Raw genomic sequence first — 24802 nt, forward strand, 5'->3', positions numbered from 1 at the left:
ATCAGAAATCATCCAGGAAATTCTTCAGGACTTTGTCAATTTAGTGGTAGAAGAGGAGAAAGACCTGAATGTGACAGTGGAAGGATTTCTTATCATTGGTGGTTCGTCAACAGGTGGTTACCATCGAGGGGATCAACGAATGAAAGGAATTCTGAGGCTGTTCCTAGAGTAGAAGAGCCTCGAGATCCCGTGGGAAGTGACAGTGATGAGCCTTGAATTGAACTTTATTGGGTTCTAAGTTACATTTATAGAAGAGAAATGAAAAAAAAAATTACCATCCACTTGGAGGATATCCCAGTTGACACATTTGGGAAAAATAATCATTCCAAAAAATTTTTTTATTATGATTCTTGTTATTACTTTCTATATAATTATTATTATAAAAGTTTAAAAGACAATTTAAAATATTTTTCTCCAAAATATCAAAGCTCTTTTGTATATTGATTAAGGTAGTTATCTTGTCAAAGTTTCCCCATGACTTCATTAAACTTTTCTAATTTTTTGAATCAAAAGTAACTGCAATAATTTGCAGTCGATTTTCTGAGTTGTATTTGAGTCATTTGAAAACTTTATTCAGAATGAGTTTTCAATAAATATTCAAAAATATGATAAATATATTAAGAACATTTGAAAGAAGACATTCTCGGTGAATTACTGAAAACCAATAGAGTCCATGTTTTCGATAGTTACATTTTGGCCATTGATATATAGAAATTCTATGTATATATCAATACATAGTATATATTAATGTATTGCATATGGCCACATAAAAAAAAAAATTCTACAAACAATCGTAACTGGAAAATGTGGAAATCCATTTCATTTATTCACTGGACAGAACAATCACCTTAATGGATTTTAGGATTATTTTTTCTATCATTTAATTTGATAATTAAATGAAGGTGTTTGTGATAAATGTTTTATTAGGTTTCTTTGTAGGACAGAATAAAAAATGGTATAAAAAATTCCATTAAATTCAATGTAATAAATTATGTTCATCATAACTACAGTGACTAATGATTCAAGACTGTATTTTCATTTAATTACAACGTAATAACGTGTTAATTTCATAATCAAAAATTGAATTGATTTTTAATCAATCAATCAACGTTAAAAATATTTGTTCAGTTTATCTGTTTTTAACTCGAATAGACTTTTTAAATAATTTTTCTCACACATTTACTTTTACTTTTTCTTATTATAATTAATAATTGTTGATTTTCAAATCAATCCATTGACAATATTAGTACTATAATGTATACTTTAAATAAAATACTTTTGATTATAATTTATCAGTATTAGAGGATATAGCTCAGCTAAGTTTAAAAACAAAATATCATTAGAGAGAACTGGAATAATAAAAATTAAGTTAAGTTATCGAATACTACTAAATGAATTAATGAAAATAAAAATTTTGTTTAAATTCTCTGATACGTGGCTGTGTATTTTATGGATAATTGTAATTCGTTGAGAAAAAAAAGTATTTTAAATAATCTACAGATATTTAATTAACTATTGTATTTATTCGTAGATAAGTAAAACATTATTGAAATTATTATTTAAAGAGATATTGTAGTTAAATAAGACATCACAAATAATTGAATTCTAATTGAAATAATTTTTTTTCTCATTGTGAATTCAAAAATTGTTGCTTCAACTCTATGATGTAGTTATAAAATATAATCAATAAAAAGTCTGTCATGCATAAATAAAAGATAAATTAATTCTTCAGCCGATTTACAACTCCATTATTTTCTGACAAAGAATTTACGATTGGATTTCCGCCGAAATAAATGAATTAGAAATTTATTTGTATGCTTTTAATCCATTTACTTGAATGAATTATTTATGCTATAATACACTTCATATATACTGCCATTTCAAATTCGAACATTCAAAAATTAATCACTAAATAGATGACCTCTTTGCAACTGCTAAATTAGTTTGCTTATCAATCTCTTTTCATCTTTCAATACCTAATACGTTAAATTCAATTTCCGCAATGCGAGCTCTGCTAATTTTTTTCACAGTAATAAATCATGACCTTACGATCTGACTCTGTCAATAGTAATAATAATAATAATAAAATTCGAAAACAGCAAATAAAACTATCAGTTTTGCACAGTTCAGCATTTTTTCTCGCTATCTCATAAAACCGTTTCCACGTTCCATCAAAGTCATAAAAGACACAAATAAATATATTCCTTCCGTTCAATAACAACTGAGGAAATTTCTTTATCTCTTATCATGCAATACATTGTTATTAAATACACATGAGATATCTAAATTAACAAGCAAATGCTTTTTCCCGTAGTTTTTATTATAATTTATTTGTTAGTATACTAATATGACCAACATATTCAATTTATTTTTTTGTAACATTTGCTAATTGGTAAATACTATCGTAGAGGAACACTTGATCATGAATTGTCCAAATTTATACTGATTAAAAAATTATATCGTTGAGAAAAATTTCAATATATCTTTCCAAATTAAAAATTTAACAGAGTAGAAAATAAAAACCATTTGAACATTATATTTAGTGATTTATACTTTAATAATATATGATATGATAGATGTCTTCAATACATCATATTTTTTCATTTCTTCATCTTTTCTGTTATCGTCATATATCCTTTCACTGAATATGGAAGTAAATCAACTGAAGTCACTTTCAATGTTGCTTGCAATTTTGTCAAGACCCTAAGGCCAAGTGTCTATCATTATATCATCAATTCTAAAGTCTTAGCTTCGCATGTGAGTCGATGTGAATCCATCATTTACATATTATTCTAACTCTAGAAGCTAGGAACAAGCGAAAATGTCTTATGTAAGATTATGAACATCTTCATCCATATGTATTTATGCACAAAATAACGCCCTAAACCATTAGAGAATCTTCACTTCATTAAGTAACATTTATTTTTATTTTACTTTCCCCTTTTTATCACCAGATAATTTCATTTCTCCAACATGATTTATTGAATCCTTTTGAACTTTCTGTTTGATAATTTATACAGAAAATTTTTTATTTAAATCCTGAAAAATTGAGAAATGAAAAACTACTGTGTCACCATTTTATTACTTTATTATCATTCCCTATATCTGTTTATATTAAATAGAATGAACTTGTTCTAGGCTGAGTAGATGTACAAATATACTAAAGAATTAATGGAAATTTTAGAGCGGTTTATTGGAACCAAAGTATTCATATATGGCTGATGGCCAAACATTTTCTACAATAAACGATGATTGATTGCCAAGACTGATGTTGATATTTGGAGAATAAACATACATAACAAAATATTTTGTGTTCAAATCTTCTATTGCAATTCTTGCATGCAATCAATACTGCAGAATCTCCAACAAAGTAGAGAAAGCCTTAAATGCTTAGCCAGTGAATCACGTCATGTTGGACACGTGTGACGTGAGAAATGATGAAATCAAGAACTCGTTTAGTCTAGTCTAACATAAATGAAGTAAAGAGAGCAAACGAGGGCTGTACTAAGAGCATGAACAAATTCATGAAGTCTTATTTCACCATATAGTAAGCATCCGAGATTACATGAACTAATGCAAAGTTGGCGCTATTTTATGTGTTTCAGCTTAGTAACAAGTTCCGGTTGAATTATTATGTGTTGTCATGGGTTTACGGTTAATTGGCGACGGAAAACCAAGTATATGAATAAATAAAATTACTTTCGCACTCCACCCGCTGATTAACGATCGATTGTGCTCTCTGACAGACTCTTATCTTGACTCTACTCTCCATACAAGCAACCGGATTTACTTTCATTCCTTTTCTTTTATCTTTCATTCGCGAGGACACGCACGCACGTTTTCTATCAGATTTTTTTAACACGACAAAGAATTTAATTCGATTATGAAATAAACTCATTTTTTTTTACTCTACGAATAGTAGAACAAAAAGAAGTTTAACCAGGTATTGTATAGCAGGTAGTCTTTTTTTCATTAATACTAGAATACTTGATACACTAAATAATCATTTCAATAACCAGAATGAATAATTACAATATAAATTAGAATTTTTTCAATATCTTCTATTTCATTTAATTAATTCTTTTTAACATAAAAATAACAACAAAAAACAGAATGTTCAATCTGCTAATAGTTTTTGCCATTGTCTCATTACTACTTGAGACATAAAGAGTTGGATAAATGTTCTCATTTTTTTTCCTCACTTAAACTGAGTAATTAACAGTAATAATAACAATAATTCATCAAAGTCTGAGGAAAAGATTCAACAGGAGCGGATATCCTTTTGGTTAATTACTTCATCGGCTTTTTATAAATGAAAATTTATAATTTAATTCTTTTAGCTGATGGTAGTTGATACTTTAATCTTAATTAAGAGTCTTAGCTCATCAATTAATTCTATGAAATAAGAACAGAGTGAAGAAATAAGTCAAAAGCGACTTTTATTAAGTGTTTTTGCAATTAAATTCGAAAGAAGATGTAAATGAAGAACAGAATCAACACTTTGGTAGGGGAACAGGTACACACATGGTGGGACCATGAAATCAAGAGTAAGAAGGTGAGTTATATCAATATTCATACGTAGGAAGAAGATAGAAGTTGCCTGGAAAGTATCTATACTCTTCTTTATGATCAACTACTATGGAGACACGTCTCTCTTATCCCCATTCGCTTCAGCTCAACTTCCTTCAGTTGTTGTTCGCCATTCGAGCGTTACGGTTTATCAGTTTCGCAGCTCACTTATTTCTGCACGCGAACCATCCAATTATCGATCTGTCTTGTCAATCAAGTTTGAAGAGATACAGCAAAGATAACTGTTATAGGAAGTAGAAACATTGAATCTGATATTCTTCATCATCAAGTTGGTCTTTGGAAACAACAACTATCAAAAGTTTCTTTGAAAGTTTTTTTTTTGTTTTTTTGTTGACAAAATAGAAGAAGATCCTTGGTAGAGAAATTATTGTTCATGGACAAAAATTCACTAAAGCGAGGTAATGAAATTTACTTTTATTTTATTTTACTTTTAGTTGTTTTTGTTTTCTTGTCTTGTACAGTTTAAAAAGTTAGGAATTTTTTCTGAACATGGTCATTAACGTTTGAAATAAGAAATGTCTTAATAAGAACTTGTTCAATTAGTTGGGAGGGACAGGTTGAAGAAAGCACTTAATCGTAGTAATGCTGCCAAGTACATGCTGTCAGTTAGGCTAAATGGTGCCAGTCATCGATGCTCGGTTAACTCTCTGGATGTGTGAATCGATCATACGTTTAAGGCTTTTATAGAGATTTTATTATTCAAATACTAAGTCCAAAAAGTGATAGAAATATTTTTTGACAAAAAGCTTACTTTTTGTTGAATTTCAACAGATTTCCATTTTTTTTTCACTTCCCATATCCTTTGATATTCAAATTTGAATTTTCAAATAATAGTATAAAGTTATAAATTATGCTGCTTTACGTCGACAAGTTATTTTATTGAATCATAAAATCTTGAAATAAAACGTGACTTTGGGGAGTAAAGTTTAGAGTCCATCGGTTATTATTCAAGGCACGTGAAAGGCTTGAAAGAAAGTAACTGTGTGATCTGATGCGGTCCTATTTGCTGACAAAGCCAGTAGTAGTTCGTATGTAGTATATTAGATGATGTGTGAATGGATCAAGAGCAGGTTTACAAGTATGAAAAAGGATAAATGTGATACAAAGTAAGAAATGTGTTTGGAATCAATAAAAAAAATAAAAATGTTTTTTTGTGAATTGAATTTTAATCAAAATAAAATTTTTTTGTGAAATTTATGTAAACAAGTATTTTTTATATATCACAGGTTAACATTTACTTTCTTTGTCCGTCAAGTTTCACTCAACAATGTCGAGCAATTAATTATTATTCCATCGATAAATCAAGTTTATTTGCCGAATGATTTTAAAATTTTTTGTTCGTCGGAAACCTCATTTAATATTTGCTACTTTTTCAGATCCAGACTTGGATAAATGCCTGGCGCCTATACACGACGATTAATCACCGTCTAAAGTGTCACGTTTTAAAGAACAGAGAAATGTCTTATATAGCTCAAAATAACTGTGAGCAAGAAAACAGTAGCAACGAACTTATTATGATCATCTTTAAGATATGATAGAAGTTAACATCCACCTGACACAGCTCCGGAATTTCAATGAGATTAACAACATGATAACTCAAAAATACTAGTCTAAAGTTATTTTAGATAAAGACAAATCTTATTATTTAAAAAAATAAAAAGAAATTGATTCTAGTCTCTAAAATGTCCTTAACAAATTTTAGTCTACCGTTTCCGGTGGCTACACCATCATACCTCTTTAATCCAAGTATGTCTGAACAAACTCCAGCAAACAATCTGCGTTTGAACGCAGCTTTACCACCATCTTCACACTTCCATGAAGAACGTCACTTTCAGAACCAACCGTACCTCCCGCCTGTTTCGTATCAACGACAACAACATCAATTTCACCACCAAGAACGATCTCAACAAAGAAAGAATTATCAATATTACAAGCAGCAACCACAATCGCAAACTCAAAATCAATATAAAACTCCCAGCATTCAAAGCCAGCAAGAATATTCGTCACAGACTACAAGGTTTAATGACTATGAAGATGACTATAGAAGAATACCACCGAGAGAGCAGTCTCACATTCAACCTGATCAGGAAATGAGACCACCTTCACCGGTAGATATTCAAAGACAGAGTTCAAGTGTAGCAAATCACAATGTCCCTCAGGCTAACCAAGATCAAGATCATTTTACTGATCATCCTGAAGGGTAAATAAAGATACATTAAAATTATCACTAATTTGAAGTACATAAACTTAGATTGTTCACGATAAATAATTGCAAAATTTCGTTGAAGAATTGGTATTTTAAAATGATTATTTATTCCAAGTATATGAAACCAAGTATGTCAAAATCATACATTGGTTTTAGGTTTCCAAAAGAGAAATTTCGTCGTGTGAGAAAAACGAGATCAGTTTCAGTTTCGTTTTAATTCTCATTTTACTTAATTTTTCTTCTTTTTATTTTTTTTTATCCTCTCCAACTCATTATTTCTTATTTTTTTTTTCCATCTGTACTTTTTAATTTTGCATTTCTCTGGACACAATACTTTTTAACTTGAAATGGAATCGTCATTGAGCGAAAGCGGGAGAGAGGAACGGGCGTGACTAATGGAACATATATACTCGCGTAATAGGAAATGAATCGAGAGAAATTTTTTTTAGTGTCTTCTCAGAACTTATTGAAAGTATTTTTAATAAGTTCTGAGTATAGGTATATACTTTCAGAGATGATAAAATAATTACACCTTAAACTGTGTCATTTTATTTCGCTAACATTTAAACTTTTACGCCAATGATATCACTTAATTGATAAATTGATTTTATTTTTTAATTTGTTCGTAGTTACACCAAAGTGAGTAGTGGATCTTATGGAAATCCAAGAGCAAAAACTTCAGTTCATGCAGTCATTGACTATGATGATGATGATGATGAAACAAACAACGGAGATGACTATTATGATGAGAATATTCCGAAAAACCCAAGAGTTACTCCAATTCAAGGACCAATTTTCCTCAAGAATGGAACGGTTCCAGTTGTTCCTCTTTATTCATACCCACAATACAATAATGGAACCTTTGTTCAAATACCTGTAAGTAATTTTTCACTCTAAAATGATTCGTTCTTTCATCAAGGAACGTGAGATAAATTATTTATTGCCCTTTTTGTTATATCATGGTACTTATGCATAATAAGTGCACACCCTCATGGCATTTCATAAAGTTTGATCCTTTCAAACTGTTCTCACACCCACGGATTAGGATTGCAGAGCAATAATTTTCTCTGATTGTATCTCATTGTAAATTAATAGGAATTAAGCTATTATTGTTTAAATTCAGTGAATATATTTTATTTTAATTCTTCCTCTGTAGTGAATGTTTATTTTCGTATTAAAATCATTATAAGAAGTAGAAGTGAAGGTATTCAATTTATAACCAGCTAAATCCTGCAAGGCCGTGACAGCCGATGACATTGGGGGCAGAGTAGAAGGTTTTCCAGCCCTTTTCAGTTACTCTTTTTTACTGAACTTCTATTTTTTATTCCACGATCAATTAACTGTAAAACTCATTACGAAAACAATACTGTCGTAAAATTCCAAGGAAAATCCTTTTTTTAGATTTTTAAGAATGGAAGGTGTAGTTAGAGGATTTGTGTTTGACATTTTATTTTATCAACACTTTCTTTAATAAATAACCTTTAGTAGTGGTTTAAAACCAAATAGCTTCAATAAACGAATTCTTGGGGAAAAAAGATTAACAGAAATTTTTTTTTTTTTTTTAACAATTGAATGTATTTAAATTTTTAAAGAACTTTATTTTTTTATCAGACATTAATCGAAATATACACTAACGATTATTAGAGTATTCAATAAGCAAGGTTTATTCAAATTATAAGGGCTAGCTTTTAATATTTTTATCATTTATTAAAGAAGATCTATTAACTTCATTCACGATTATTTTTATTATAAATTTGATAACAATAATTAATTTTCCATATTCATTAATTTTTTTTAATCATTGAGAAAACAAAAAATTTAAATAATGTTTTGATACGAAACAGTTGAAAATTTGCTCATGGTGATATTCCTTACTCATTATTATATTACTATGATTTATATAGATGAATTGCAAAAATAAGTATTGTTATCAAATGTATCATTTATTTTATTAAAATTGATCAATTGTGTGAATATTTGAAATAAACACACTTATATGTTTTTATTCAAACTTTTTAAACGAAGCAATTTAATTCTTATCGATATCCACTTGACACAGACTCAAAAACATATGTTATTAATTCAAGTAACTTTTAACTTGACACACACTTTTTTCTCAGTATACAAAATTAACCACTTGCTACGAAACTAATAGAAACAATTGAATCATTTAAATATTTTAATCTCGTGTCTAAATAATGAATTAAATATTGGAAGACAATTTTACAAAAATTTAATATGCTATTTGGTATAATAAATATTGTTTCCCATGAAACTTAATGAAAAAAAAACTAAAGTTACTAATTCCCAAGTTTTTGAAACTTCCTTAATTCGATAAAACATCATAAACTTCATCACTGTTTTTGACATATTGTGACACATTTTTTAAACTTTTAAAAACAGGATATAAGTAATTTCATATGGACAATTAAGGATAAAGTGTTACAAATAACAATATATAATTACCCTTACGTGTTCAAATTTTTTCATGTCTTATTTCTTCCACACATAAGATAAAGTTATTTAAATCCTTAAAAGATCTCAGATACCTGACGCCTTTTTGAAGATATTTAATTTTTCGTTAACACAATTGATCGTGCTAAATTGTTCCAACGATAATAAAGTGTATTTATAATAAGAAAAGAAAGCGAATGTGACCTTACTTTGGCCTCCTCACTTTGAGTAATTTTTCTACGTCTTCTTCCTGCGCAATCAAAAGAACGTTATTCTTGGCACGGAATTTGTCTCTATGTTGAATTAAAAAATAAAAATAAATTAACTAAAAAAGCCCTTTTCCGTGCCAAGAGAAAAATGAAACCAAAAAAATAATTAAAAAAGGTTTAAAACAAATTGCATTATTTTATATAATAATAAGTGTAAAGTCAATGCAATCGTTTGAGCAGGAAATTCATTGCACATTTAGTTGGAGATTATGCGGGCGAGAAAAGAAGCAATCATAAAATTAACTGTAAATCAGTGTGTTGTAAAAATCCGCACCTTTTTATCGCTCTTTAATACATTTAAAAACTCGAAAATAGTACGATTTTCGTTTCATAATCTTTCCGGCGCCGTTTATTGCTGATCCCAGCGATGTCTGAGTACCAACGTGTGAGAGATCTGGTCGTCTAATCGGTTCAATGTCGATTCTGATTCCTGTTGTGATCCTTTCACTGATCGAGAACTCAGGATGCCAGTTTCATGAGCTTTGTTATTTTATTCAATCCTATTATATGGCTGATTCCAGTACTACTGATTGTATTGAAATTGATATTTCACATCGAGCTGCATTTGCATTAAAGGTTGATGTAATTGATGAAAGCATTTTCTTTATAATCTTCAGTTTATTAATTGAATAAAAATAAATTTTTTGCTTCAGCAAATTATAATTGATTAATTAATGATAAATCTTTACTCAGACTATCGACGTTTAATGATTAATGAAAACTATCGTAACATAATTATACAATAATTACAACCTTTTCTTCATATATAGTTTTATTGAATCAATCAATTATTAATGCTTTTAATCGCAGAGAAATAGAGATAAATCAAATGGAAGATAAATTGTATTTTACCTTTTACTGCAAGTCTCTTGGTAGGAAAGAATTTGTACCATAAGTTTTGCTAACTACTGTATTGTATCAGCTGTCAATACTTGATTCATGAAAATATATTCATTTATTTATTTATTATTTAAACATTTTGATAAATCATTTTGTTCAAATGATATTTTCATAATTTTTAAATAATTCTTGAAAATCTCTTAAAACATTTTTATGTCTAGCAATTTCACAGATTTGCAGTTTTATTTGCTTTTTATTGTTAAATAAATGTAAAAAAATCCCTATAAAATATTTTTCAGTAATATGATGTGACTGTAGTTGCCGATTTTTATGGTGAATCAATAATTATGCTCTAAAACTCTTCACGTATTAAAATCAACAGCAAATGTTGAACTTTATACCTACTTTCTTGATCACACAATTCAAATTTAAGCGTTCTTCTTTATTGTACAAAACGTTTGATTTTGGCATCTTTTATTTGATTAATAATGTAATCACTTTTAACATATTTCGAGATGAGAAAAATCGACTATAATATTGATAAAATGCACCTAATTTCAGTGTTTTTATTTCCAATATTCACGATCAATGTGTGTAAATTTTGTTCAGACAATATAATTATTTTTTATTTGACCTCAAATTTCCAGAAAATTCGGTTTAATTGCTTCAGATATTAAAACACATTTTCAAATTAATTTTAGATGTCAAATACTAATGAATATTCATTACTCAAAATTAATTTTTTATCAGCATGAAAAATAGATTACATGAATGTATAATTCGAATTTTCTAAAGTTAGATGAATATTCAATTGCTAAAATTTGTGAAACATATCGCTCTTTTCAATTACATTCAATTTGACTTTGACATTCTGTCATCAAAAAATCATCAAATTTTGAAATTATTTATTATTCACATAAAACTTTATTTCGCATAAAATTTTCATTACCTTCATCAATTACAAAAACTGTATTCTTAATATAATACAAGCTTGTTTTATGACATTAATGATTTTGGTAAGACAACATAAATCTTCAAAATTATTTTCTTCTTCACTAATATCACTATTGATAAAATTCAAGAAAAACTGGTTATTCCGTCTCGACATTCAACAAATCTTTGATAATTTTATTAATTTATTTAACACTAATTGATGCATACCAGAAAAGTATCGCTAATTTTACTTTCCTTATAACTTTTTACTCCAACTGATGTTAACAATTTTTTTCTCAACCAAGTACCAATCTTTTTAGAACTCACATTAATATCGCAGTACCTTTCGAATATTGTAGCTTGTCTGTAGGTAGAAAAGATAATAAACGGAAGTCAACATTTTTTTAGAATGATTGAATAGATGGATAGAGGTATTGTGGGATTATAAATGAAGACGTGTAATTAATCAAATAATTTCTTTTATATCAATCTCTCTTCTCTCTCCGTATATGATAATGTAATATGTACACACACATATGATCTCACTCGATTATGAAACAGGGAATTCCCCTCATCAAGAATAAAATGATACACGTGCTTATTTTATTGTACGCTAGATTTTACCTGATGCAAGTTTATATCAATTGGCACTTTATATTTATCTTTATGATAATGCAATACTTCGAACTTTTATTTTTATTTTCAGAAAAGAACAAATAAAATCGCATCCAATAAAAAATTTCCGATACAAACAAATCTACTTTTATAATAAATTATTTTTTTATAATAAAGAAAATACTGTTAAAACTTCATATCCAGTTATTTATTATCATATTTACTCAATGTTCATGGATAATAAAATTTCTTGTAAATAGTAATAAATAAATATGCAAATAAAAAGTAAACAAAGCATGAAGAATTTTTTATGACTCTTACTTAATTTAATCTATAAAAAGTTTGAATTAATGAATGTTGATATCTCTAAAGTTTTATTTATAAAATAATAATATTATTATTTATCTCAAGAGATTTTTTTAAACATTAATTATACATAATATACTTCCGGATCATCTTCGTCTTTTATTTCAAATGATTTCGAAATACCTCGTTCTGATTCATTAATTTTTTAGCAAGTCACGCACGTTAGTCATTAATGCACAAGGAATATGCCAGATGTTACCGGTAAGGTTTACAGTTGTTGCATGTTAATGTGTGTATTCAGGTGGTAAAAGTACCAGCTTCTTTACTATTCAAAGTCGAGGCCGAATGACACAATAAGTTTCACTTTTACGTGTTAAAAAATGGTTTTTTAATCATCTTTAAGTTAATATTGACAAGTTGAGGTTTAGATATTATTGGTGTTATCTTAAGATATTCCTAAGACAGTAATGGAAATAAATTGTTATGATCGAGAAATATTTAAGTGATGTAGGTGAACTGATAGAAGGTTGACGAACCCGGAATAACAACTCAGCATGGTTCAATATGCTTCATTGGTTACAACCTTGAATCAACATGTATATTCACTCTCATTTCTTATAATATAACTCAAGGGTCGAGCAAAGTAAAGAAAAATGTCGGATTGCTATTATGAATAAATGTCATTCTCGATAACTTGGGTTGACTCATAAGTTACTTGACTGTTTGTCATACTCGTAATAGAAACTTTTTCTCTTGTATAACTTTTTTATTTTTTTATGCAGATTTTGTGGACGGCTTTGTCAGTGGCATTGGGAGTTGAATTACGAGGAGATCTCGTCCGAGGGACACCGTGTATTAAAAAATATCACCAGTTATTTTGTCCTACTGCTGGTAAAACTTATCCTATGTGAGTTTGAATTTTTTTAACACGAAACTTTTATGTTAAATTACACACTGAAATTACAATTTTTTTCCTCTTTTCAGAGAAAGAATAGAATTATTTATAGATGAAAATAAAGCTCTGATGAAAAGAATGTATGGAGATTTTGAAATGGACAAAGATCATGGTCCTGAGACGAGTTCATCGCCAAGAAGAAGAAAAAGAAGATCTTTTGACGATTATGATTTTCCTGATGGAGGACCAAGTCTAAGAAGAGATCCATTAAAACCAGGAACTGTTGAAGGTGGTGATTCCTTTTTTAGTCAAATTAGAAATACAAGACAAGCACCTAAGAATGTTCCTAAAAATACTCCTAATGATACTGGAAGGTAATTTCCAACAAACTATAATTCACACTTTTTCCAACTAGTCAATTTTTTATTTTTCTACTTTTGTTGTTCTAGAGTTGATGTTTGTGAGTCTAAAGTCGAAGTTGTAACTCCCTACTGGGCAAGCAACAGTGCAGGAAAAATTCGAGCTATCGTAAACACTCAACACTTTGAACAAGCAATTCATCAAGAAGTCTGTTCGTAAGTGGATCAATTTTTCTCAGATAATACTTGGTTTTTCTTTTAAAAACTAAAAAAATGTAGGATTCTGAATACATCTTCTTACAAGTGGTATTTTTATTCTAGAAAAACTCAAACAAATCGATGCTCTGGTGAGTGTGGCTGCGAGCAGAAGTACAAATGGCATAGGCTGCTTGCTTATGATCCAGAAGATGATTGCAAAGGTATTTTTATGGACTGGTTTCTCTTTCCATCCTGCTGCGTCTGTCGTTGTGATCCACACGCCAAGTTTCCCGGTACAGCTACGATGAATAATCGCAGCGGATAATCGTATTAAAATTTAAATTAATTACCATAAATCTTTTTAGTTTTATTCTCTTATTCTGAATAGATTTCAGAAAAATTTGTATTCATACTAAAAATCTTTAGATGAAGTTAATGAAGTTGGAGATTTTTTTTACTGCACTTCTACTCAATAGTTTAGTAATTCACGTATTAGTACTGCTAGTAATTTTTTTCCAATTAGTTTGTTTAATGTTTTATTACCATTAAAACTATATTGTTATGTTTACGTGACTTTGTATGTCGAATGCACAATTTTCGTGCCATTGATAATAATGAGAGTTATTATATGAGTCGGGAATGATGCAATTAATTACCTATACTGGAAATCATTTGTAATTGTTATTATGTGTGATTAAATTATATGATTAGTATTATGAGTATTAGTATATAAAGTTTTCCACATAGATTATTTTTATTTTATTGATAAAAATTACATAATGTAAATATATTTTTCAGTAGTAATAAATATATCATTTAAGAAATGGTTGAATCATTACTGGTGAGTTTTCTTGTAATGATTTTATTCAATTTACAGTTATTACAAGATATTCAGTTAAAAGTTATAATTTCTCTTGTAAAAAATTAATGTTAGTGAGTTTTTCGTTGTGATCCAACACTTGATAAAAATGTAATCTCAGAGTTCACTCACGCGTTTGTAACTCAATGAAAGTTCCAAGTCCCTTAGGATCTAAAAGTCATTTTCCAACAAAACTTTGCGATGTTCAGAATAAATAACTATACAAAACATCGACAAAAATAAATAAGACATTTTTATTATATATATTTAAAAATAAATCAATTTTGTTTCTTAACTGTTACTTTTATGGACATTGATTTACTTTTCCAGATGAAAAACTGAATTTTATTGGCATCATATTTCAAGTTAATGATAACATTTGAGAAATAATTTCATGTTACCTTGAGCATTATTGTTATATATTGAAATAGAACATATGAAAGATATGTAAGTACAAGTTAAAAAAACTGTCTCAGACGGTTAAATGCCTCGTCATTGAGCGATTAACTGCCAACGTACCGATGGCAATGTATCGTAGATGCCAACACCCACATTTACATTTGGCTCACGGGGAGAGATCGTATCATTATAATCACCACCATTGCCACTGGCCTTGGCACGAAAATTATCATACGTATAGTAGCTAGACGCGCAATTTCATCCAAATAGTAATATATAAGTGCATTAAATTATAATCATAAGAAGAAGAAACATAAGAACCAGGTTTCTCTTACATTTTTTTTTGATACTATTCCACGAAAAAGGATCTTTTGAAATATATCGATACTCCTAGAAGATATTTCAACTTTCGAAATTTATATTGAATACAAGAATAGAAATAAATTATAACTTTATAGTGACTGTATATCTAAATCATATCACTCGGTTTAAAAGTATAACTGGAAAGCTGGTGATTGACTTGGAGTACATTCAGAAATGTATAACTCTATATTTACACTGCATTAGCAGATTTTTTTTTAAAAGAGGAATTTCGAACGTGATAGCTCGTAATGTAATGTAAATGACAGAATATCAAGTTTCAAGAAAAATAAAACAGGTAGTTGCTATGATACAACTATTTGTTGATAAACATTACATTAATCATTGAATAGATTCATCAAAGATTCATATCTTGTAAACAATGAGTGATAATAAGTTCATTCTAGGCTTATCTTACTCATTAATAATTATCATTGTCATCTTTAACAAGTACTTGCAAGGAGAAAATGACAATGTGAAAATTACTCGATGATTACGAATAGAGTTTGTTTTAAAGTGAAGTAAAAAATACTCAGCATTAATTAACCTTGAAATATGATAATCTAATTATAAGTATGAAACATTATTCCAAATGAAGACTTCAATTTACTCCAAAATAAGTAATTTCGATGTTAATTTCTATGAAGTCTGGAACTGACTAATTGTAAAATACTTCTTAATTTGTTTTAAAATAAAATAGTAAAAATCACTCTAAGATCAATGAATACTCTTCTCTTGCAGTGATTTTCACTTTTTGTGTTTTCGAAGAACTTCTAAATTTACTTGAAGTACACTGAAAAACTTTTTGAAACGAAAATTACTCCAAATTACACGTAAAGTAAAAACAAATTAAAAAAAAGTAAAAATTACTTTTAAAGAACCAAATCAAATGAACATGCGACAATTTCTAGTTGTTAAAAACAGTGTTTACTCCAAAATTTTCTCAGTGTACATAAAATTGTTTTAATAAAATTCTAAACGAGAGCATGATACTTTTTAATATTAGGATATGCTAGTGATAAAAAGAAAAAAAATCGACTTATTGAACTGAATATAGAATATTTAATAAGCTAGCAATGAAAGTGATTTATTTTGACAGATTAATTACAATTTTATGAAACAAATAAACTATAAAGTAAAAATTCAATTATATGAGATAAAAATAAAAATAAGAAATGGTTAATCAAATCCACGGATGCGAATTTTATTTAAAACTAAAATTTCGCGATTATCTAATTAAATAATAATCAGCCGTGGCAATATTTCATCTTTTGGACGGATACCTGATAAGCCACAATTTTTTTTTTCCATTTCATTTCTATTTTATTTACTTTGCGCATGAGAGCACTTTCTATTGGGAATTTTAACTTAATTCAAGAGGAAGATTTCACGCGAATAAGAAATTAGATTATTAAATTATTACAAAGATGAATGGAAGAATATAAATTGAGGAGGGAGTCTTAAGTATACAATTATCAATAGGGAAAGTAATAACGTAAAGTAAAGAATATATATATATATATATATGTATATATGTAAAAATTACAATACATGTTTGTATTTTGTTTGTACCTGCGGTGCAAATTTGCGCCGATTTCTGTCTTTATGTTTTTTTTTTTATTCAAAAATCCAAAAAATAGAAAAATCAATTGAGTAGTAACATATTTTTACAAAAAGTTCGTACTGTTTTTTTGAAATATTCTCCAGTCGAAAAACTTGTTTTGTTATTGTGTTTTAATTTTTTATTTTAGACTGATTTTATTTAACAAAATAATAATAATTTAACAAAAAGGACAACAATAAAACGTCAAAATTACTGCTTAGAGTTCACTATTCATAAAAAATAGATCAATTGTGTCAGGAAAATTGAAAATTACTTCGAAAGTACTAACAATAACATTTTTGCGATTTCGATTGCTCATATTCATTATTAATTAATATCTAATAGAAGTATCTTTTTTAAAAAAATATTTAATACTTTTCTAACTCAATTAATTTTTTATTACAACAAATCATGTGTTTTAAAGTAAATCAATAGCATTGATGAATGCACAACCGAAACCAATGTTAAATTTACTTACCAAATATTCAATACTTAAGTTAGTAAAATGATTAACTATATCTATTAATATTTATCATCAGATTAATTTTATGTAAGAAAAATATATAAAGTGAAATTTATTATCCATTTGTATCTCAATTATTTAATCTAACAATTGAATTAATATTATTCTTTAAATAAAATAAAATAATAATCAGTATTGTATTTATTACTATCATATAGTTATGATAATAATATGAATGGATAATTAGTTTTAAAATCTCTTAGAGATGATAAGTGTTCTATTTTATGCCTGATAATTTAGAAGCTAAACGACTTGATAGCAGGTACAAATGAAGAAGCTACGAAAGCAATCGCTGTAAGGAACAAAATTTGTGAACCGGACAAAGACGTGGCAGAATTGCAGAGATCTGTATTACAAATGTGACATGATACAATAGTCACATGGCTGTGGGTTGAGTCATGAGATGCACAAGGTCCGTTGGTGATGTCTCTTTCTTCTGGGCCGGGGATCTCGCATGAACGTCGGATAACCTCTCTTCCATTTTCTGCACAAATAATACAATAAATATTATGTAACTCTAATTACTGTTTTCATAATAAAATCAGATTACTATCAGCATCGATTAAATTACAGTTAATCAGAAGCTAACTATTGTCAATTGTTCTTTAATTAACACTGTCGATTATTCTGTCCAGTTGTAAACTGAGTGAGAATCAAATTTGTTCTTTTAATTGCAATTTTTATTGTGTTCATGAAAAATGGCTCCACGTGAATAATTAGTTCGAAAAAGGTTGAATTGGAAAAAGTAATGATTCCGGTGGTAATTAATTAGAAAGGCAGCAGTTGAATGTTGAACACCGGAAGTATTTTTCACAAATGGAAATTACAGGTGAAGTCTACTTAATTTTTTTCGAAAATTAATGGCTTCCAAGAAGTCATGAACCAGTTAAATGTAGATTACTATGGGGATAAAAAGTAATTGTTGAAATATATTTCTTGCTTTTTTAAAATCTTTTTATTGAAAATAACTTTCCATATTGAAGAAATAAAAAATAAACCAATTTTATCTTCTCCAATTATTAAAATTATCTCATTAAAAACATCATTACTTTGTCAGATTTTCCAATCGTATTTTTAAAAGTCAAAAAATAATGAGCAAAAAAATTGGCGTTATGTATTTGTCAACTCATTTCAAAACATGGACAAAACGATTATTCGTAATTCAAAATGGGTGGAACATTGGCCATGAAATATCTACTGCGTAGAGTTAATTAACATGGTCGGTTGAGATGATGAGTCACCGTGCATGTGAAAAAGAAACAACAACATTCTATATACAAGTTTTGTTTCCACATTTTTTCTTCCTATGTAATACATATCTATAACATATACAAATATATATGATGAATAGTCGAGAGTATAACACAAGTCAATGCGTCATTCTCTGAATTAAACATCTGATTCTCACGTTTATACTTCTTACTCTACACATAACAATACTACTTGTTACTATACTCCCACATATGAATTTTGCGATGAATTAATTGTTAAAAATACACGAGTGAAGATATAGATGATGATAAAATAAGTTCATAAGTCATATTGTCAACGGTTATTTACTGTCTGGAATCTAAAAAAGGTTCTTGCAGGAAATCCACTAATTGTAGATGATAAATAATAATGGGACATTACTGACATTACTATATTAACTCAACTTAATACTAAACGCTTATTTGCATAAATAAGAGTCTCGTAGTTATTACTGACAAATTGGTCAAATATTCTTTTAGACAAAATTACTTCATTTTCTATTCAAGCAACGTATAATATTAATAATTGAAAAGGTGTATTGTCTCTTACCTCGTTGGACGAGTTTCTTGCAAATCGATCGTTCGTTATATGCATAAGAATTCTGGCTCGCTGTGGCTTCACAATCTCTAGTATGGAAATCCTTGTGATGCTGGGTGATATTCATTGGATCACCACACTCAGGGCTGCGGTCGGAAGTGCAGGTCCAACATCTCAGTGACACGCCTGTGGAATTAAACCATTCAATGATTCTATTATTTGATACTAAAATTACTCAACAATTAATCGTTCACGCAAAATACATTCGAATAAGTTCATTTGTCTTGTTTGCTTTTCTATTTTATCTTTGCCTTTAAATCATCTTCAATAACTCTTGCTTGTCTACGTTTATTCATGAGTCTTTCGAGAATTTCGTCGAGATAATATTGTCGTGGTTAAATAAAGGATGAGACAATCGTGAAATACTTCATAAAATAGAATATTTATAAGTCATTTTTCTATTTAGCGATTTCGTAACAGACATGTTATACCATTGATGACCGCATCGAAGTAGTTTACCTTTGCGTAATACTCGTATTTACCACACCAGATTGCAGCTCATGTTGTTAGAAATACACAAAGCACATAATTTTAATTACTGAGACTATAAATGCTTCATGGATATCATAATAAAAACACCCAGATATGACTCATTTTTATTTTTCTTGTTCAATGCTGATAATTAAAGAATCTTTTTTTAAATATTTTTTTATTTTACGAGAGTTATTTTCGCGGAAAATTTTGGAATATAAATAAGATAGTAATAATAAATGTCCTTGCGCCCGATTTACATCAATAATTTCGCGAATTTAAGTTTCACACAGAGGAATGTAAAACTGTTCGACGAATAAATATAACAGACGATAGCATAGTAAAAAAAGTATTATTCTTGGGTTGGTTTAGCACATTAATGGAAACCAAAGCATTTTTATGGCGGAATAGAATTTCTGCTTCATTCCTTATTCTGTATTAAGTGGAAATTTTATTATCTCGTCAACTATTTCATAGTTGAATGAAAAAGGAATATTTTTGACATTCATTCCATCCATTTATGTTAATAATTTTTCCGTGAAAATTTTTGTGCTATTCTGAATGGCTTTTAGTTTATTTTAGCTTTTATAATAATGATGGAAGAATAAATTGAACACGTGAATTCTGTCGCTTGTCAATATACACATGTCAAGTGTAGCACGATGGTTTACCAATTAAATTATTATTTATGGCGCACTCACAAAGTGTCACGTGTTGACCAGCGAGACACCTTTGAAATATGCGATAAAATAATAAATCTTGGTGAGACTAATAAATCATCTCTCTTTTAGCATTTCAGAATACCTATTATCAATGATAAAAATAACAGTATCATTATTCGTCCAATTAATCGAATTAAAACAAATAACCACTGACGAATCATCATCAAAATGCTTAAACAAATAAATATAAATAAAGTAACCTTTTAGTATTGGAAAAATAAAAATAAAAACGAATACATTACTTGATTGGATGAGAAAAACAAAAGCAACCAGAGCAAGAATCCAAAAAGAGTTCGAAGCCATTTCCGTAAATCGATTTATTCTTTATTTAGATACACGATAGTGGAGAACACTAGATATGTTATAAGTAGATGATGGTCTATGTGATACAGACAGTAGTCACGCTCGTACTGATGCAGTTCGTGTACGCTGCAACAGAACAAACAGGGATCACCCCTCTGCAACGTGGAAAGCTCTACTTACGACACTCCCTTCTTCTACGATGGTCATTTTGTTATTATGCTATTATATGTGATGGTTTCGTATCAAAAATCCCCACTACTGTTATTGTCTTCAGTGTAGATATGTTTCACCATGACATATCACGATAAGACAACACATTCAATGTCTGAGAAATGTCACCATGATCCTAAAGATTCACTCATGCATTACAAAAACTGAAGGAAGAAATAATCACTAGTCAAGTGGAAATTTAAATCGATGCGTCAGAAGTAAATTGATGATCTAGGCTCTTAGGTGGTGTCGATTTGAAAATCATAGATAAGTTTATAAAATAAAGATGAGCTCAGTAGCTGTAAAATATTTTTTTTTTCATCATATCAATAATAAAATGGAAGAAGTAAAATTTAATCAACTAGATTAAAAAATGTACATAATCAGTTTTTGGGTGTAGTTAATGGTGAATTTTGTACTTATCTATGATGAAATTTCTTTGGAAGCCAAATTTTTTGTGTGGCGAAAGAAAAAAAACATGTATTCATCTTGTTTAATTCAGAATAATTAGACACGTAATATTAATTCATATCATTTCTACCCCCGTACTTCTTTCATTTACTCGTTTACCTTCATTAAATTCTCCAACTCACATCTACATACCCATGTACGCACATACTCATCATAATATGCAATAATAAAACCGTTAATTACTCCAAGATCTAAATGAAATGAATTACAAAAATACCTGTACTGTGTGCACTTAAATGATATTTTATTGTTACAAAAATATTTCCAATAAAAATAAAAAATAACTATCGATTAGTCACCATAATAAATAATGATTATGACAAAATATTTATAAAATATGTCATTGGCTAAAAATTAGTTAGTATTTTTGTTATGATCTTTAATATTGCCAAGATAAAGTGAGGCCTCTGTCTCGTTAAAGTAGCCGACTTGAAGATGAGGGTCACGAGTGTATTTAACCCTACGAAGCATTACCAAATTGACTCGACCATTTGACCTGTTCCTTTGCTCATCTTTACACACATTTATTTCTTCTGTTCAGTATTGTTACATACATATGCTAACAAAGTCTTAAATAATATATAGTCTGTATGTATCACCTCCTTTTCCTCATTCCTCTTTATCTCCTCATTTCATCTTTTCATCTTCGTCTCTTTTGCCTCACCTCTATTCGCAGGATTATTTAATTTTCAACTTCTATATCGAGACAACTCGTCTTTCCGGTTGTTACTTTGCTAAGACACTTCCTTTAGCATCGATTGACATTTTTTTTTATTCAGAGCAATTAGATGTGAAATCTATTAACAAAATAGAAGTTAAAATTAACAATGTCTTTTAAAGTGATTTTTATTCTTCATTTTTATCATCTATTGAGACCTTGTATCGCAATTTTACTTTAAGCTTTCCTTCATAAAACTAGTGTCACAGTTTGTGATAGAGATTGCAAGTGACGATAAGTGCTGACGGTAAAAATATCATCAGTAAAGTCGACAATCGCACCGCAAGCCTCGGTGATAGATTGCAAGCATATTCTTCGCAAAATGTACAGGTGACAAGAGCCTCCGGAAACTTGTCATTGGTCGTGCAATAAGAGTTTCTAAATCGTGATGGAACACAACTCCTTAATGTCGCATGAATATTTTTATCTGTAAAAAAATTTATGGATTAAAACTTTCTGGAATACTAGAGCATCATAAATAAGTGGAAGTTTAAGTAAACAATAAATTTTTTAAATTATCAACAAGGTGATTATTTTAAAACTAAATTCTTTAATAATAAATCAGACTAAATAACTTCATTCCACTTTGAAGAGTGTTATAGCACACGAGTAGAATGAATCAACGTGTAAATTAAGTTCATTCAAATCGCAAATCAATTTAGTTTATTTATAAAACACTGGTTGCGATAAAAACTTTATAAATAGATGATAAAAAAAAATGTACATAAAAAATTCCATTACGAGTGATTGTCTCAGAGTTAGACAATGTGAAAAAAAAAATATTATGCACTGAATATTGAACAAATTTTTTTCTTTATTCACATATATTTTATTTTATTCTTTTCAAGCTTCCTACGCAATACGAAAGATAATTAAATATTACCTTTATGACTCTCAAGTACAAATGTGTTTATTTTTTTTATCTAATTTACTGGTTGACTAAAGATAAATTCAATGTTTGTCACCAAGAAGTATTTAAAAATAGTCGGAAGTTCATGAAGAGTAATTTTAACTAAGAAGTATTATAAAAAGTAAAAATAAGTATGAAAAAAGTAAATACAGAAAGGCATAATTTTTGTAAATGAGTGTAAACTAACACATGAATATAAAACACGAATACCTCACGTGAAATCTACTCTAAAATAACTGTGGTCTCTTTATCTCTAGCCTGAGTCACTTTGCACGTCGGTGAGAACAAACTGTGAATACGGAAAATTGAATAATTCTCTCTTCTCATCTCATTCTCATCATGCCCTATTTTTATTTTTTCATTTTCTTTTTTGCTTACGTACAATATATGAGTGCTTTGAGACAGTGATGAGGTTCGTCCTCAGGGCAAGCGACGAGATCGATTGCAGAACCAGGTAAATAAGGGTCGTTGCAATCTCTCTTGTGTCCCATCGATAGATCTGTGTTGCATTCGTAACACCAGAGCTTATCTCCACATGTTTTTTTAACTAGAAAAAATAGTTAAGTAAACATTTAACAAACAACTCATTGTATTTTATTTCAATTAAAAACTAATTCAAGTTTATTGCCTCAGACATGGAAAAGAATGATTCAATTAAATTGAATAGTCCAATTTTTATAGAGGATGCTTTTCAATTGTTTCACTTGGAAAAATAATTTAACTTTTAAATGATATTCTAGTGGCAATTGTTAAAGTGAACGACACATAAAAAATATATTTTTTTAATTAGATGGACTTACTGAGCAGTGAGATAATGAAAACGACAGAAACCACACGAAAGTGATCGTTCATTCTCTCTTGAATATTAAACAGGTGCATCAAAAGTTTATGCGTTGTAGAATCTTATTACCACCGTCGGGAGCTGATAAGTTATCACTACTTAATGATTCAAGGATAGACCAACCTCTCTTGATGAAGATGAATACAAGTGGGAGAGAATGAAAGAAGTCACTACGGTGCACGCATACATGCGTTTAAATTGACTCCTTGCACGAGAAGTGAAGGTGTGTCATCAAGAATATTGAATCTTCTCCAGTGTTGCTTTAGAGAAAGTGCAAATAATTATGAGACACGACGCTCCTACGCTAAAAGACAACGTTCTTCTGCTTTCATATGTACTACTAATATATATGTATTATGTGCTATAAAAAACGTGAAACAATGTCTGGGTAATCATTTTTTATTACTTGGTATAATGGTCTTGGTACAACAGCAAACCTGTGTTTTATGTCAATTTGAAAGCTCGATAGCACTGTAATTATTGGATTTGTGTCTTGATACATTTTTTCATATGCGTGCAAAAAATTTTTTATTAATTTTCATTACTTGTTTTTTCAGTAAAGTGTTTTGTTTCGTTGCATAATTTGCTTTTTATCTTCTTACTTATGAATTTTTTTATGCGCAGGCTTCATTTAGGCACGCTTTTGGAATTTTTTAATATACTTTTAACACATTTTTTTTATTTCATTGTTGTTTTCTTAAGTATGTATACATATATTTATTTTCAAACATGATAATTTATTCTTGTAAATTAAATATTTATCAATAACAGTTTTTTTATATTTTTTTTTTCTTCATGGTAACATGTAAAGAAATTATTTTTGAACAAAAAATGATTTCCTTGCTGTAATAAATATTCTAGGAAGCATAATGAAAAGATGATGAATTTTAATTATTCAT

The 24802-nt window shown here is 28.8% G+C and overlaps 3 protein-coding genes across 3 annotated transcripts; 1 reads left to right on the top strand and 2 right to left on the bottom strand.

Annotated features, from left to right (window-relative positions):
• The first annotated feature begins 4703 nt into the window (after positions 1 to 4703).
• Positions 4704 to 14787, top strand: spz3 (Spaetzle domain-containing protein 3). The gene is made up of 7 exons (XM_035078835.1): positions 4704 to 4988; positions 5967 to 6790; positions 7426 to 7672; positions 12996 to 13120; positions 13198 to 13482; positions 13558 to 13683; positions 13789 to 14787. Exons 2-7 carry the CDS (start codon positions 6273 to 6275, stop codon positions 13988 to 13990), a joined length of 1503 nt encoding a protein of 500 aa, XP_034934726.1. The 5' UTR covers positions 4704 to 4988; positions 5967 to 6272; the 3' UTR covers positions 13991 to 14787.
• A 1562-nt stretch (positions 14788 to 16349) lies between these two features.
• On the bottom strand, positions 16350 to 21072 carry LOC118064333 (protein quiver-like). Its single transcript, XM_035078837.1, has 3 exons — positions 20693 to 21072; positions 19210 to 19383; positions 16350 to 17893 (listed from the first exon to the last, which is right to left on the bottom strand). Exons 1-3 carry the CDS (start codon positions 20751 to 20753, stop codon positions 17646 to 17648), a joined length of 483 nt encoding a protein of 160 aa, XP_034934728.1. The 5' UTR covers positions 20754 to 21072; the 3' UTR covers positions 16350 to 17645.
• A 582-nt stretch (positions 21073 to 21654) lies between these two features.
• LOC118064382 (uncharacterized) lies at positions 21655 to 24233 on the bottom strand. The gene is made up of 3 exons (XM_035078923.1): positions 23863 to 24233; positions 23445 to 23609; positions 21655 to 22579 (listed from the first exon to the last, which is right to left on the bottom strand). The coding sequence occupies exons 1-3, from the start codon at positions 23939 to 23941 to the stop codon at positions 22356 to 22358; spliced, it is 468 nt and encodes a 155-aa protein (XP_034934814.1). The 5' UTR covers positions 23942 to 24233; the 3' UTR covers positions 21655 to 22355.
• Between the last annotated feature and the right edge of the window lie 569 nt (positions 24234 to 24802).

This window comes from Chelonus insularis, unplaced genomic scaffold (genome assembly GCF_013357705.1).
Source record: "Chelonus insularis isolate UGA/USDA-ARS -01 unplaced genomic scaffold, ASM1335770v1 contig_17_pilon, whole genome shotgun sequence".
Taxonomy (NCBI): Eukaryota; Metazoa; Arthropoda; class Insecta; order Hymenoptera; family Braconidae; genus Chelonus; species Chelonus insularis.